At 60.0% G+C, this 13,666-nt stretch overlaps 1 protein-coding gene across 1 annotated transcript; it reads left to right on the top strand.

Annotated features, from left to right (window-relative positions):
* Nucleotides 1-2,406: 2,406 nt before the first annotated feature.
* On the top strand, nucleotides 2,407-12,329 carry C10H6orf136 (chromosome 10 C6orf136 homolog). Its single transcript, XM_066581558.1, has 6 exons — nucleotides 2,407-2,625; nucleotides 8,290-8,757; nucleotides 10,129-10,217; nucleotides 10,366-10,563; nucleotides 11,657-11,726; nucleotides 11,818-12,329. The coding sequence occupies exons 1-6, from the start codon at nucleotides 2,512-2,514 to the stop codon at nucleotides 11,941-11,943; spliced, it is 1,065 nt and encodes a 354-aa protein (XP_066437655.1). The 5' UTR covers nucleotides 2,407-2,511; the 3' UTR covers nucleotides 11,944-12,329.
* Nucleotides 12,330-13,666: the final 1,337 nt, after the last annotated feature.

Genomic DNA, 13,666 nt, shown 5'->3' with positions numbered 1-13,666 from the left:
GTTCGGCTGACATGTTCGGGCGAGAGATTGGATGTAGGGGGTAAAGGAGAGATCGGGGTCGAATATGACCCCCCCCCCCCCCCCCCCAGGCAGCAGGCATGCTGGGAGTTATAGTGGTGCCACACACTGAGATGCAGGTGTCAGGATGAGGTCGGTTAGTGGAAGGTGGAAATAGCAGTAAGTCAGTTTTAGAGAGGTTTAGTTTTAGGTAGAGAGAGGACATAGTGTTAGAGACAGCAGACAGACAGTGATTAGAGATGAGCGAACGTACTCGGTAAGGCCGATTTCGCAATCGAGCACCGCGCTTTTCAAGTACTTCACTACTCGGGTGAAAAGTACTCGGGTGCGCTGTGGGGCAGGGGGTTGCAGAGGGGAGTGGGGGGTAGCAGCGGGGAAGTACTCGAAAATCGCGGTGCTCGATTGCGAAATCGCCCTTACCGAGTACGTTCGCTCATCTCTACCTGGGATGTTTTGGAGTAAAGGTGCAGAGATGTCACGGGAAGAGGTGTATAGCTGGGTGTCGTCAGCATACAGGTGGTATTGGAGGCCAAATCTCCTGATGGTTTGTCCAATAGGGGCTTTGTAGATAGAGAAAAAAAGGGGGCCGAGGACCGAGCCTTGGGGGGCCCCAACAGCAAGGTAACGAGGGGGGGAGGTAGAGCCAGCAAAGGAGACACTGAAAGAGCAGTCAGATAGGTAGGAGGAGAACCAGGAGAGAGCAGTGTCCTTTAGGCCGATGGAGCGAAGCATACTGAGGAGGAGTTTGTGGTCAACAGTGTCAAATGCTGCGGAGAGGTCGAGAAGGATCAGTAGGAAGTAATCGTATCTCGATTTGGCTGTCAGTAGGTCATTGGATACCGTTGTAAGGGCAGTTTCTGTTGAGTGTTGGGGACGGAAGTCGGACTGTAGGGAGTCGAGAAGAATTTTCTGAGAGATGGCTTATAATGTGGGAATAAACCAGGTGTTCTAGTAGTTTGGAGATGAAGAAAAGGTTTGAGATGGGTCGGTAGTTAGCAGCATGGGATGAGTCAAGAGTCGGTATCTTTAGCAGTGTGGATATGATGGCGTGTTTGAAAGAAGAAAAAAAAATGCCAGAGGTCAGAGAAGTTGAATATAGTGGTGAGATGGGAGATAACCACCAGGGAGAGGGATCAGAGAAGGTGTGAGGGGAGAGTGTCGCTAGCGCAGGTGGTGGGGTGAGCAGAGGATTGCAATCTGGAGACTTCTTCCTCTAGCGGCCCTGTCCCTTCTCTAATCCACTTCGGCCTAATGTCCACGGGCCCACATGGTTTCCCAATGCTGAATCCTGCAGTGGATTCCCCCCGGCCCACAGACATGAGGCCAAAAAATACGTTATACTCACCTGTCCGGACGCTGCGGAGCTCTCCTCCGTGCAGGTCGGATCTTCTTTCTTCTGCCTGGCGGATGCGCTCAGGACGCTGGCGGAGGGCCGGGCGCATGCACCGACTTTTTTTTTAAACTTCTGCATTCGCACAGCACGGACGCAGTGTCAGCCGTGTCCGTGTTGCGGAGCGGATGGTTTCCATTGACGTCAATAGAAGCCGTGGAAGCCATCCGTGCGGGAATACCGCACAAAATGGAGCAGGCTGCGGGTGTTTGCCTGCGTGTGCAATCCACACGCCAGGTAAAAATTACATCGGCAGGTATTTAATTACCTGCGGGTGCCCAGTGATTCCCTATGGGCACGGATCACGCATGAGGGAGACCCACGCGGATTTAAGAACTCCGTGGACATTGGGCCTAAGTGGACTTGTCCATCTCTGTGCTTTTATTTCTTAGTTACTACTAACTGACTATCACTGTGGCCGCCATTAATGTGTTCTGAAGGTGGTAACCAAGTATTTATGAAGGCTACAACACATAATGTGGGGGTCTTCAAGAGTCCCAGAAAGCTGGGTGACACGCTGGCATGCTGCACCCTCACAGGACAAGGGACATAATCTGGGTATCCTTTCTGTATGGGTTCTAGTGTCACCAGCCGCTCCCGTCCACCGCAGCACATGCGCTCACTCGTGTCCTTCCCTCCTACATGTCATTGAAGGACATGTGCTTTGCCCTTACTAAAGATGGCGGCTTAATGCCTTACGCCTCTTTACTGTATCAACCAATCAAATCATGTATGAAAGGCTGACTTATTGCAGTAGCCAATTGGAAAGTGGCTGTGACGTTAGACCTAACCTGCAGCGTTGGAACGCAGAACAGGGAAGTATCGCTGACCGCTGTATTTCTATTGGTCAAAAGCAGTGTAGGGCGGGTATTTGGCAGCTACCGATGCCCTAATTGGACAACAAACTCACACCTCTGAGTTCTGATTGGTCCGTTAGGTTTTTCCGGCTAGGCCCTCGATATTCCAATTGGTTGTTGCGGAGTTACGTCTTCTTCCTCAATTGGCTGTCGGTCTTTGCTCGGGTGCGTTCTGTCTTCGGCAGTTGCCGGTTATACTGGAGTGACGTCACGCCGGTCGCCGCTCAGGGGCGCTGTGCTGCAGTCATGGCGCTGTGTGTGCGGAGGCTCCGCGGGGCTCCCGGGCTCGGGAGTCGCTGGAAGAGCGGGATACGCGGTGCTGGAGGAGCGGCGGGGAGACTACTCCGGGAGAGCCTGCGGGTGAGTGCGGGAAGGGCGGGAAACGCCGGCTGTTGGACTATGGGCACGTGTCCTGTTACCTATAGCAACCAATCAGGATCCTCCTCTCATCCCCGCAGTTTATGCTTGAGGATGAAGGCTGGGCGCTGAGTGGCTGATTCATTGCCCCCACTCCAGAAGGTTAGAGAAGCCTGCAGGGGCGTCACATCACATGTAGCTGGAGGTGTTATAAGAAACCAGGAACATTTATAGTGGAAGCTGTGCGCGGCCCCGGCGGACGCAGTCACATGACTCCTCTGACGATTATGGTGGCTGACCGTGTAATGTACGGATGAGTCCGTTCTGCCACAACGTTCTGGTTTGTGGGGCGCTCTGTACGACTTTAACTGCACCCTATGTCTCATGTGATGCCCCCCATGCTGCTGCCCAGTACGCCTCCGTGCCCTCTTATACCCTCCCGGGCACAGTGATAGCCTCCATAACCGGGCTCAACCTCCCCCCAATACCGCGTCCATTGCCAGCTCCGAACACCGTCATACCTTTTGTTGCTGGGCTCAGCCCCTTCAGTGCCAGGCTCAATGCCCCTCCATGATACCCTGCGGTGTCAGGCTTGCCTCCTCCTCACCCTTCTATGATATCCATGTTGTGCCAGGCGTGGTCCCATCTTCCACTATACCGTCTGGTGCCAGGCGCGACCCTTCTCCCTATTCCTCCATAATTGGGCTCGACCCCTGCCCCCCCCCCCCCCCCCCAAACCGTGTCCAGTGCCTGCTCTGAACACCGTCATACCCTTCGTTGCTGGGCTCAGCCTACCCGCCCCCCGTGTTACCCTTTGGTGGCAGACTCCACTCCCAACACACCACCTTCCAACCTCCCCAGTAATACCCGCTGGTGCCAGGTTTAATGCCCCCTCCATGATGCTCTGAGGTGTCAGGCTACAGATCCCCATTCTCCACGATACCCTTTTGTGCCAGGCTTCTATGACTCTATACCATCTGATGCCGGGCTGGGCCCCCCTCCTCCACGGTGCCGTCTGATGCCGGGCTGGGCCCCCCTCCTCCACGGTGCCGTCTGGGGCCGGGCTGGGCCCCCCTCCTCCACGGTGCCGTCTGGGGCCGGGCTGGGCCCCCCTCCTCCACGGTGCCGTCTGGGGCCGGGCTGGGCCCCCCTCCTCCACGGTGCCGTCTGGGGCCGGGCTGGGCCCCCCTCCTCCACGGTGCCGTCTGGGGCCGGGCTGGGCCCCCCTCCTCCACGGTGCCGTCTGGGGCCGGGCTGGGCCCCCCTCCTCCACGGTGCCGGGCTGGGCCCCCCTCCTCCACGGTGCCGGGCTGGGCCCTCCTCCTCCACGGTGCCGTCTGGGGCCCCCCTCCTCCACGGTGCCGTCTGGGGCCCCCCTCCTCCACGGTGCCGTCTGGGGCCCCCCTCCTCCACGGTGCCGTCTGGGGCCCCCCTCCTCCACGGTGCCGTCTGGGGCCCCCCTCCTCCACGGTGCCGTCTGGGGCCCCCCTCCTCCACGGTGCCGTCTGGGGCCCCCCTCCTCCACGGTGCCGTCTGGGGCCCCCCTCCTCCACGGTGCCGTCTGGGGCCCCCCTCCTCCACGGTGCCGTCTGGGGCCCCCCTCCTCCACGGTGCCGTCTGGGGCCCCCCTCCTCCACGGTGCCGTCTGGGGCCCCCCTCCTCCACGGTGCCGTCTGGGGCCCCCCTCCTCCACGGTGCCGTCTGGGGCCCCCCTCCTCCACGGTGCCGTCTGGGGCCCCCCTCCTCCACGGTGCCGTCTGGGGCCCCCCTCCTCCACGGTGCCGTCTGGGGCCCCCCTCCTCCACGGTGCCGTCTGGGGCCCCCCTCCTCCACGGTGCCGTCTGGGGCCCCCCTCCTCCACGGTGCCGTCTGGGGCCCCCCTCCTCCACGGTGCCGTCTGGGGCCCCCCTCCTCCACGGTGCCGTCTGGGGCCCCCCTCCTCCACGGTGCCGTCTGGGGCCCCCCTCCTCCACGGTGCCGTCTGGGGCCCCCCTCCTCCACGGTGCCGTCTGGGGCCCCCCTCCTCCACGGTGCCGTCTGGGGCCCCCCTCCTCCACGGTGCCGTCTGGGGCCCCCCTCCTCCACGGTGCCGTCTGGGGCCCCCCTCCTCCACGGTGCCGTCTGGGGCCCCCCTCCTCCACGGTGCCGTCTGGGGCCCCCCTCCTCCACGGTGCCGTCTGGGGCCCCCCTCCTCCACGGTGCCGTCTGGGGCCCCCCTCCTCCACGGTGCCGTCTGGGGCCCCCCTCCTCCACGGTGCCGTCTGGGGCCCCCCTCCTCCACGGTGCCGTCTGGGGCCCCCCTCCTCCACGGTGCCGTCTGGGGCCCCCCTCCTCCACGGTGCCGTCTGGGGCCCCCCTCCTCCACGGTGCCGTCTGGGGCCCCCCTCCTCCACGGTGCCGTCTGGGGCCCCCCTCCTCCACGGTGCCGTCTGGGGCCCCCCTCCTCCACGGTGCCGTCTGGGGCCCCCCTCCTCCACGGTGCCGTCTGGGGCCCCCCTCCTCCACGGTGCCGTCTGGGGCCCCCCTCCTCCACGGTGCCGTCTGGGGCCCCCCTCCTCCACGGTGCCGTCTGGGGCCCCCCTCCTCCACGGTGCCGTCTGGGGCCCCCCTCCTCCACGGTGCCGTCTGGGGCCCCCCTCCTCCACGGTGCCGTCTGGGGCCCCCCTCCTCCACGGTGCCGTCTGGGGCCCCCCTCCTCCACGGTGCCGTCTGGGGCCCCCCTCCTCCACGGTGCCGTCTGGGGCCCCCCTCCTCCACGGTGCCGTCTGGGGCCCCCCTCCTCCACGGTGCCGTCTGGGGCCCCCCTCCTCCACGGTGCCGTCTGGGGCCCCCCTCCTCCACGGTGCCGTCTGGGGCCCCCCTCCTCCACGGTGCCGTCTGGGGCCCCCCTCCTCCACGGTGCCGTCTGGGGCCCCCCTCCTCCACGGTGCCGTCTGGGGCCCCCCTCCTCCACGGTGCCGTCTGGGGCCCCCCTCCTCCACGGTGCCGTCTGGGGCCCCCCTCCTCCACGGTGCCGTCTGGGGCCCCCCTCCTCCACGGTGCCGTCTGGGGCCCCCCTCCTCCACGGTGCCGTCTGGGGCCCCCCTCCTCCACGGTGCCGTCTGGGGCCCCCCTCCTCCACGGTGCCGTCTGGGGCCCCCCTCCTCCACGGTGCCGTCTGGGGCCCCCCTCCTCCACGGTGCCGTCTGGGGCCCCCCTCCTCCACGGTGCCGTCTGGGGCCCCCCTCCTCCACGGTGCCGTCTGGGGCCCCCCTCCTCCACGGTGCCGTCTGGGGCCCCCCTCCTCCACGGTGCCGTCTGGGGCCCCCCTCCTCCACGGTGCCGTCTGGGGCCCCCCTCCTCCACGGTGCCGTCTGGGGCCCCCCTCCTCCACGGTGCCGTCTGGGGCCCCCCTCCTCCACGGTGCCGTCTGGGGCCCCCCTCCTCCACGGTGCCGTCTGGGGCCCCCCTCCTCCACGGTGCCGTCTGGGGCCCCCCTCCTCCACGGTGCCGTCTGGGGCCCCCCTCCTCCACGGTGCCGTCTGGGGCCCCCCTCCTCCACGGTGCCGTCTGGGGCCCCCCTCCTCCACGGTGCCGTCTGGGGCCCCCCTCCTCCACGGTGCCGTCTGGGGCCCCCCTCCTCCACGGTGCCGTCTGGGGCCCCCCTCCTCCACGGTGCCGTCTGGGGCCCCCCTCCTCCACGGTGCCGTCTGGGGCCCCCCTCCTCCACGGTGCCGTCTGGGGCACCCCTCCTCCACGGTGCCGTCTGGGGCCCCCCTCCTCCACGGTGCCGTCTGGGGCCCCCCTCCTCCACGGTGCCGTCTGGGGCCCCCTCCTCCACGGTGCCGTCTGGGGCCCCCCTCCTCCACGGTGCCGTCTGGGGCCCCCCTCCTCCACGGTGCCGTCTGGGGCCCCCCTCCTCCACGGTGCCGTCTGGGGCCCCCCTCCTCCACGGTGCCGTCTGGGGCCCCCCTCCTCCACGGTGCCGTCTGGGGCCCCCCTCCTCCACGGTGCCGTCTGGGGCCCCCCTCCTCCACGGTGCCGTCTGGGGCCCCCCTCCTCCACGGTGCCGTCTGGGGCCCCCCTCCTCCACGGTGCCGTCTGGGGCCCCCCTCCTCCACGGTGCCGTCTGGGGCCCCCCTCCTCCACGGTGCCGTCTGGGGCCCCCCTCCTCCACGGTGCCGTCTGGGGCCGGACTGGGGCCCCCCTCCTCCACGGTGCCGTCTGGGGCCGGACTGGGGCCCCCCTCCTCCACGGTGCCGTCTGGGGCCCCCCTCCTCCACGGTGCCGTCTGGGGCCCCCCTCCTCCACGGTGCCGTCTGGGGCCCCCCTCCTCCACGGTGCCGTCTGGGGCCCCCCTCCTCCACGGTGCCGTCTGGGGCCCCCCTCCTCCACGGTGCCGTCTGGGGCCGGACTGGGGCCCCCCTCCTCCACGGTGCCGTCTGGGGCCGGACTGGGGCCCCCCTCCTCCACGGTGCCGTCTGGGGCCGGACTGGGGCCCCCCTCCTCCACGGTGCCGTCTGGGGCCGGACTGGGGCCCCCCTCCTCCACGGTGCCGTCTGGGGCCGGACTGGGGCCCCCCTCCTCCACGGTGCCGTCTGGGGCCGGACTGGGGCCCCCCTCCTCCACGGTGCCGTCTGGGGCCGGACTGGGGCCCCCCTCCTCCACGGTGCCGTCCGGGGCCGGACTGGGGCCCCCCTCCTCCACGGTGCCGTCCGGGGCCGGACTGGGGACCCCCTCCTCCACGGTGCCGTCCGGGGCCGGACTGGGGACCCCCTCCTCCACGGTGCCGTCCGGGGCCGGACTGGGGACCCCCTCCTCCACGGTGCCGTCCGGGGCCGGACTGGGGACCCCCTCCTCCACGGTGCCGGCCGGGGCCGGACTGGGGACCCCCTCCTCCACGGTGCCGGCCGGGGCCGGACTGGGGACCCCCTCCTCCACGGTAGCGCCCGCGGCCGGGCCGCCCCTCCACCACGGTAGCGCCCGCGGCCGGGCCGCCCCTCCTCCACGGTAGCGCCCGCGGCCGGGCCGGGCCGCCCCTCCTCCACGGTAGCGCCCGCGGCCGGGCCGGGCCGCCCCTCCTCCACGGTAGCGCCCGCGGCCGGGCCGGGCCGCCCCTCCTCCACGGTAGCGCCCGCGGCCGGGCTGGGCCCCCCCTCCTCCACGGTACCGTCTGGTGCCGGCCTGGGTCCCCCTCCTCTACGATGCCGTCTGGTGCCGGGCTCGGCAAACTCCCCTTAAGGCATATTGATGGCCATTAAAGGGGCGGTGCCAGGCTTTACACTTATCGCTGATCGTGGGGGTCCGACCGCTGGGAAAAGAGCAGCCATCCATAGAGATAGTCAGCACTCCAGCACGCTCGCTGCCTTGCTCATAGAGGAGCTGAAAAGACAATGAGCGACTGGATAACAAAAACTACGATATTAGTGCAGTTACACACAAGGATTATCGCTCAAAAGATGGATTTTGAGCGATAATCGTTGTCTAAATGGGCCTTAAGTGTAAAACCGGACATAAGCCCTCTAAGGGGTTAACATCAGCTGTTGGCTGTTTCCGATCTCTGCTGCTTCACATGTGGCTGGATAATTTCATAATCGCACGTATCGCTAGTCGTTTCCTGATGCCCGCCCACTCGCCGATTCTCTGCTTCCGTTGTCCATCCCTCAGTAACCTCTCTGTTTGCTGCAGGTTCAGGACGCCATCTTGTACCGAGAACTCCAGCCCTGTCCTCGTGTCGCTGCTCCTCTCGGACGACCTTTGCCATCACCTCCCACCTTGCCCACTTGTGTGCGGCCCACTGGCCCCCGGATGTGTTTACCAGCCCTGGCACAGGACAAAGCCATCGACTCTCTACGGGACTTTATAATGCAGACGGCGCCCCCTCCGCCGCTCCTGGGATGCCCGCCCAGTGCCAACCACCTCCAGCCCGAGGGCCAGCACCTCTGTAGTTCTCAACTGGACTGCTTTAGAAGCCTCTTTGATGTTGGAGTCTGCAGGATCCCGTACCAGGCCGTAGTGTGGCCCCTACCTCCAGCACCGCAGGGCGTATTGGCGTTTACACCCAGCCAGACGGTCCAAACCAGCAAAGTCACGGGGAGCGACAAGTCGGACATGGAGCAACACTTGGCACTGATGCATGAGAAATTAAGGCACGAGGTTGGTATGGTGGGACTCGGCCACCATAATGTGCGGCCGCCAGTGCCAGGAATTGCCACCATTGTGAATACAGTAGTTAGCAGGAATGCCTCTGACTAATGTGCATTTCTGGTGCAGGGATATCCGAGTCCTCTAGAGCGAGACACTCATGAGTCCTGGACAGGGAACCCTCATCAATAAGGTCCGCATCCCCTAATAACACATGGGGTGGGGGGTACTGATGACTCGAAAGGATAATTCCACCTTTTTAATGAGCTACAACCTCCTCTAAAGTACACAAAAGGTTTTGTTGTTTTTTTCTTTATGGATATGGCGCCACTCTTGTGCATATGTTGTTTACAGTATTACAGCTCATCCCCATTTACAGGGTGGTACCACAATCTACTTTTATCATCTATCCACTGGCAAGGTGATATATCTGATCGGTGCCACTCTTCTCCCCCTCTCCGCCTCACTTCTGGCTCGCTGCATCCCCCCAACATGAGGAGGAGAATGGAGTGGTGGTCACATGGTGCTACTCCACTCATTTCACTGGCACTACCACTGACAGCAGAGCACTTCTACTTGGCTGTTTCTGGCAGCCCCATTGAAATAAATGGAGCCAGGTCCGTGTGACCGCTGCTCCATTCAATCTTCCCTTCCTATTGGGAAGTGCTGCGAGCCAGCAGTAGGGAAGGGAGGGCAACAAAGGTCCTCTATCCTCAGGTCCGAGCAGTTAGATTAAAAAAAATCGATTGTGGTACAACCCTTTTAAGTAAATGTTGCTGAAATGCAATTTTGGACATTGAATCGGTGGCGCTTGGCCCGTTTACTGCAAACATGGACAAGCCCTTTAAATTTGATGAGTGCATGAAGTGTTCCCTCTTCATAATACATAACTTCTTATAGTTCTGCCTCTGAGAGCAACTCCAAAGGAGCAGTTGGGGTGGCATAGAGATGAGGCCTGGCCTGAAGGAGCAGTTGGGGTAGTGTAGAGGTGAGGCCTGGCCTGAAGGAGCAGTTGGGGTAGCGCAGGATCGAGGTAAAGGTGATCCCTGGCCTGAAGGACCAGTTGGGGTAGCGTAGAGGCCTGGCCTGAAGGACCAGTTGGGGTAGCGTAGAGGCCTGGCCTGAAGGACCAGTTGGGGTAGTGCAGGGGTGAGGCCCAGCGAGCTCCAATGCTTCTAGCTGTGAGGATATAGTTGCTTGCAGTGATCGGGAGTCCCAATGACACGTGTGCGGGCCTGCAAACCCCCCCCCCATAGAAGGATGTTCCTTGTCTTCATTGGTCCCTGGTCGCCTTGTCTTTATCCTCCTTGGTGGGTGAGGATTTTCTGGGCCTTCGTCCGTAAGGTTTTCTCCATTGCTGATTGTTTTCTTTTCCTTTTGCAGTTGCCGAAATTCTTGGTGAAGTCATTAAATTATTCCTTATACAGGAAGGACGTGATGTTTGTCAGTGACATACTGCATGTGCGCTTCCGGTAAGAGCAACCATATGTCATGTCTGTCATGGGGGTGGATGCCAATGATGGGCAGCAGTTGGCAAATGGAGCCGTTGGACCGTCCCAGGAGCCACCATGTAAAACAGCCACTGGAAGGGCCACTTATGTTGTGTTCCTCTCTTCGCAGCGGCCTGGTAAAGTACTCGCTGTTTCTGGCCTTCACCCGACTGCTGGTCTTGAGCTGTTTCACCAACGCGCGGATCTCTGTGCTGAAGCTGACATCTCATCCTGAGAATAATACCATCCAGGCCCGCTGGTCCTTCACCGGCCTCCCACTGCACGCCCTCTTCTACGTCTTCCGCACTGACAAGAGTGAACTGTACAGGTGACTATATATATTGGCTATAGAAGCGGAGATTTGCCGATGGATTGCTGCCTTGTGTGGTCATCCTTATACTCCATTGGAGATGCTAGGAGAAGCGGAGTACTCGCTCCATGCATCACCCATTGACTATAGTGAAGAGTCACTGCCCACACAAGGGGCACCGCACCATCAGTGGGCAGCAGAACCCAACACATCTGAATTTATTTAGTGGCTTTTTGTCTGAGACCCCCTAATGCTATCCTCTTAGCCCCCCAATATCAGTCCTATCACTGACGAGTTTCTAGTCTGTACTGACTGGTCATCTACCGTCTACATAATGCGCTCACGTTGCCACCATGGCTGGTGCTACAGTCTCAACATGCAGAAGGCCACTGCAGCTGTCACTGTGATCCGTCTTTTTTGTCCCCATTGGGGCCTTGAACTTTCTATTATTTGACGCAGTATATTAAAATACCAGACTACCTGTTAGAACACAATACCATCACAGCAGCCCTGGGGGCCTTCAGAAGTCCTCGGCTGCTTTGACAACCAAGCATCTAGCGATTTAATTGCGCGGGGGCTGTTCGGGACCCCTCTGAGCGCCAATTGGGGCATTTAAATGTCACTGTCAGAATTAACAGTGGCATTTAAAAGGTTACCAGCCTTGATCAGCATCTGATTGAAGACCGCCTCCGCCCGCTGTACATGGAGTGGGCTCGGCTCCTGATCCCATACCTGGATGAGATATATGTATGTCTTTTGGGGTGAAGGGGTTAAGAAAAATGTACAAAATTTAAAGGGGAATAAATGCATGGCTTTGGAGACGGCGCCGCTCCTCTCACTGGGCGCGCTCTGGTTCTCATTGAGCACATGGAGAAGAGCGCTGCTGGTTTTCTAACCTCCTATAAGATCTTCAAGAAGCAGTATGGCATTTTTTTTGTTGCAGCGCTGAATGTAATCATATGGTGACTTGTGGCATTCACGGAACAGATTGTGCATCGTATAGGAGGGGTTAGATTCTGCATTCTCTGGAGTCTGTCTTCTTTCTGGGGAGAAGAGCACCATGTCTTGTCCTTCGCTACATGCGCAGACTGACTATTGTTCTCGTTTTCAGGACGTACGACGCGTTCTCCACCTTCCAGCTCGCACCTGATGGTTTAATATGCCTACATAAGATGGAGCGGGTGAGTGAGGTCATCCAGACGCTACTATTTAAAGTTCTTCTATAGGAAGCTATAAGCTCTGACATCTCTTCTCCCATCTTTTGTCTTGCAGGTAATGCCGTCTCCACCCATCGCTTTACCCAAGAAGACTATTTTGGCCGCCATTGCACTGCTCGCTCTCAGAGATCGACCTGCTCTAAATCTTCTCTGTAGCCCTAAAATGCCCTACGAACTGTGAGCCCAGCCCCTGAGAGGGAAGCTATTCCCTCACTGCACTGCTGCTGCCCCTTAGCTAGTCCTCCATGATACAGCTAAAGAGACTACGGCAGTTGCACTTTGTGGCTATAGAGACGGAGGCGCAGGGTACATCTGCCTGCTCTTCAGAGGAGCGTGACACCAACCGCATCTCGCCATGTCTGGCATCAGCCTGTGCCCATAGTCTAGTCCACCATCTTTAAGTTGTAGAGTCTAATCTGTATCAGAGCTCAACAGGCGGTAGGGTTGACCCCTGAAATACTCTGCACTGCTGTGTCTGCATGCACAACTTTGAACCTGCCTGTGGATGTGTAACATATACTGTATATAATTAAATTATAATATGGTGGCTGTGTGTCCACTAATGTACATCAGTAGAAGGGTCTTCTTTGGGTGGGGATTACTAGATGCAGATTTGCCTTATACACTATGTTGACAAAAGTATCGGGCCCCCGACCAATCCTGTACGGCAGGTGAAGAGGATATGTAAATCGGATGTGTGCACATTAGGTATAAAGGAAGGACTAGAGCCATTGGTTATAGTGAAGCCCACCCTCACCAGTAATGGGTACAGAGACAATGTGGCATCACCTACCCTGTGGCAATACTCTGGTACAGCTTTGTGCCTCTACCAACATGACCAAGTACCATGTCATACGGCATACAGTGTTGAGGAGCGGAAAGTCACAATCTCAATTCCATTGAGCATCTTTGGGACGAACTAGGATGCTGTATCCCTGTCCGCCCAACACGTCCATCATCACTATTTGAAGCTCTCCTCGAGGAATGGAGACAAATCCATCCACACATCTATGGGAATTTGGTGGAAAGCAGCCGAGGAGGGTTACTGCAGCCATTGAGGCCAAAGCTGGATCAACAACGGACTGAAAAATGGGAATAAAATGTGAATTTCATCATCTTCTATGTGCGTCCCAATACTTCTGTCAATGTAGTGTTGAAGTTGAAGAGCAGAGGGGAAAAAAAGCTAATAAAACTAGTGTAAAAGGAAAGAGGTGCTGCTACTACTAGCAGTCAGGTTGTAGATCCACATCAGATCTTTGCCAATGAAAGCTGCCTCCATACTGGTTCTATAGCCATTCAGGTTCATGCTTGGCATGGAGAAGGTACAGTCTAGTACAGTCCTCGTGTGTCCTGTATGCCAGGGATTGCTCATGTCTATTGGCACTTAGATTGTCAGCTGATACATGATGGTAGCTATGCGCTAGAATCTAGCGGATCACCGATGGAGGCCAAATCCAATGCAGATTCTACAAGGTGGGCCGTGGAAGATTAGCCTGCCCAGATCGTCGCACCGCCCTCTGGAGGAGGCCGTAGCCCCTTCATTTTACCTCAGCAGTAAAAAGTTAACAGTGCTGTGATTGGTTGTTATGGACAATAATGACAGATTGTCTTTTTGACAGCCCCAGGGTGTTCCTGCAACAGCATGTAGTTATTGTGAAAACTATGTGCAAAGTGGATCAATTAAGGAAACCCAAGGGGCCTTCACCAACAGGTATCCAGGTACAAAACCACCTGTTAAGCGTTGTATTCAGAGGCTAGTTCAGAAATGGCAGCAAATGGGGTCTGTTTCAAATATGAAGAAACTGAGGCCGCTGTCAGTCCGGATGTCCAAAGTAGTCCATGACATTCAGCAGCGTATTGTGACTAGCCCTTGAAAATCAATTCGGAGACTGTCCCAGCACGTT

This window comes from Eleutherodactylus coqui, chromosome 10, assembly GCF_035609145.1.
Source record: "Eleutherodactylus coqui strain aEleCoq1 chromosome 10, aEleCoq1.hap1, whole genome shotgun sequence".
Taxonomy (NCBI): Eukaryota; Metazoa; Chordata; class Amphibia; order Anura; family Eleutherodactylidae; genus Eleutherodactylus; species Eleutherodactylus coqui.
Note: the sequence above shows the minus strand (reverse complement) of the source record. Positions and strands in the feature narration are given on the sequence as shown.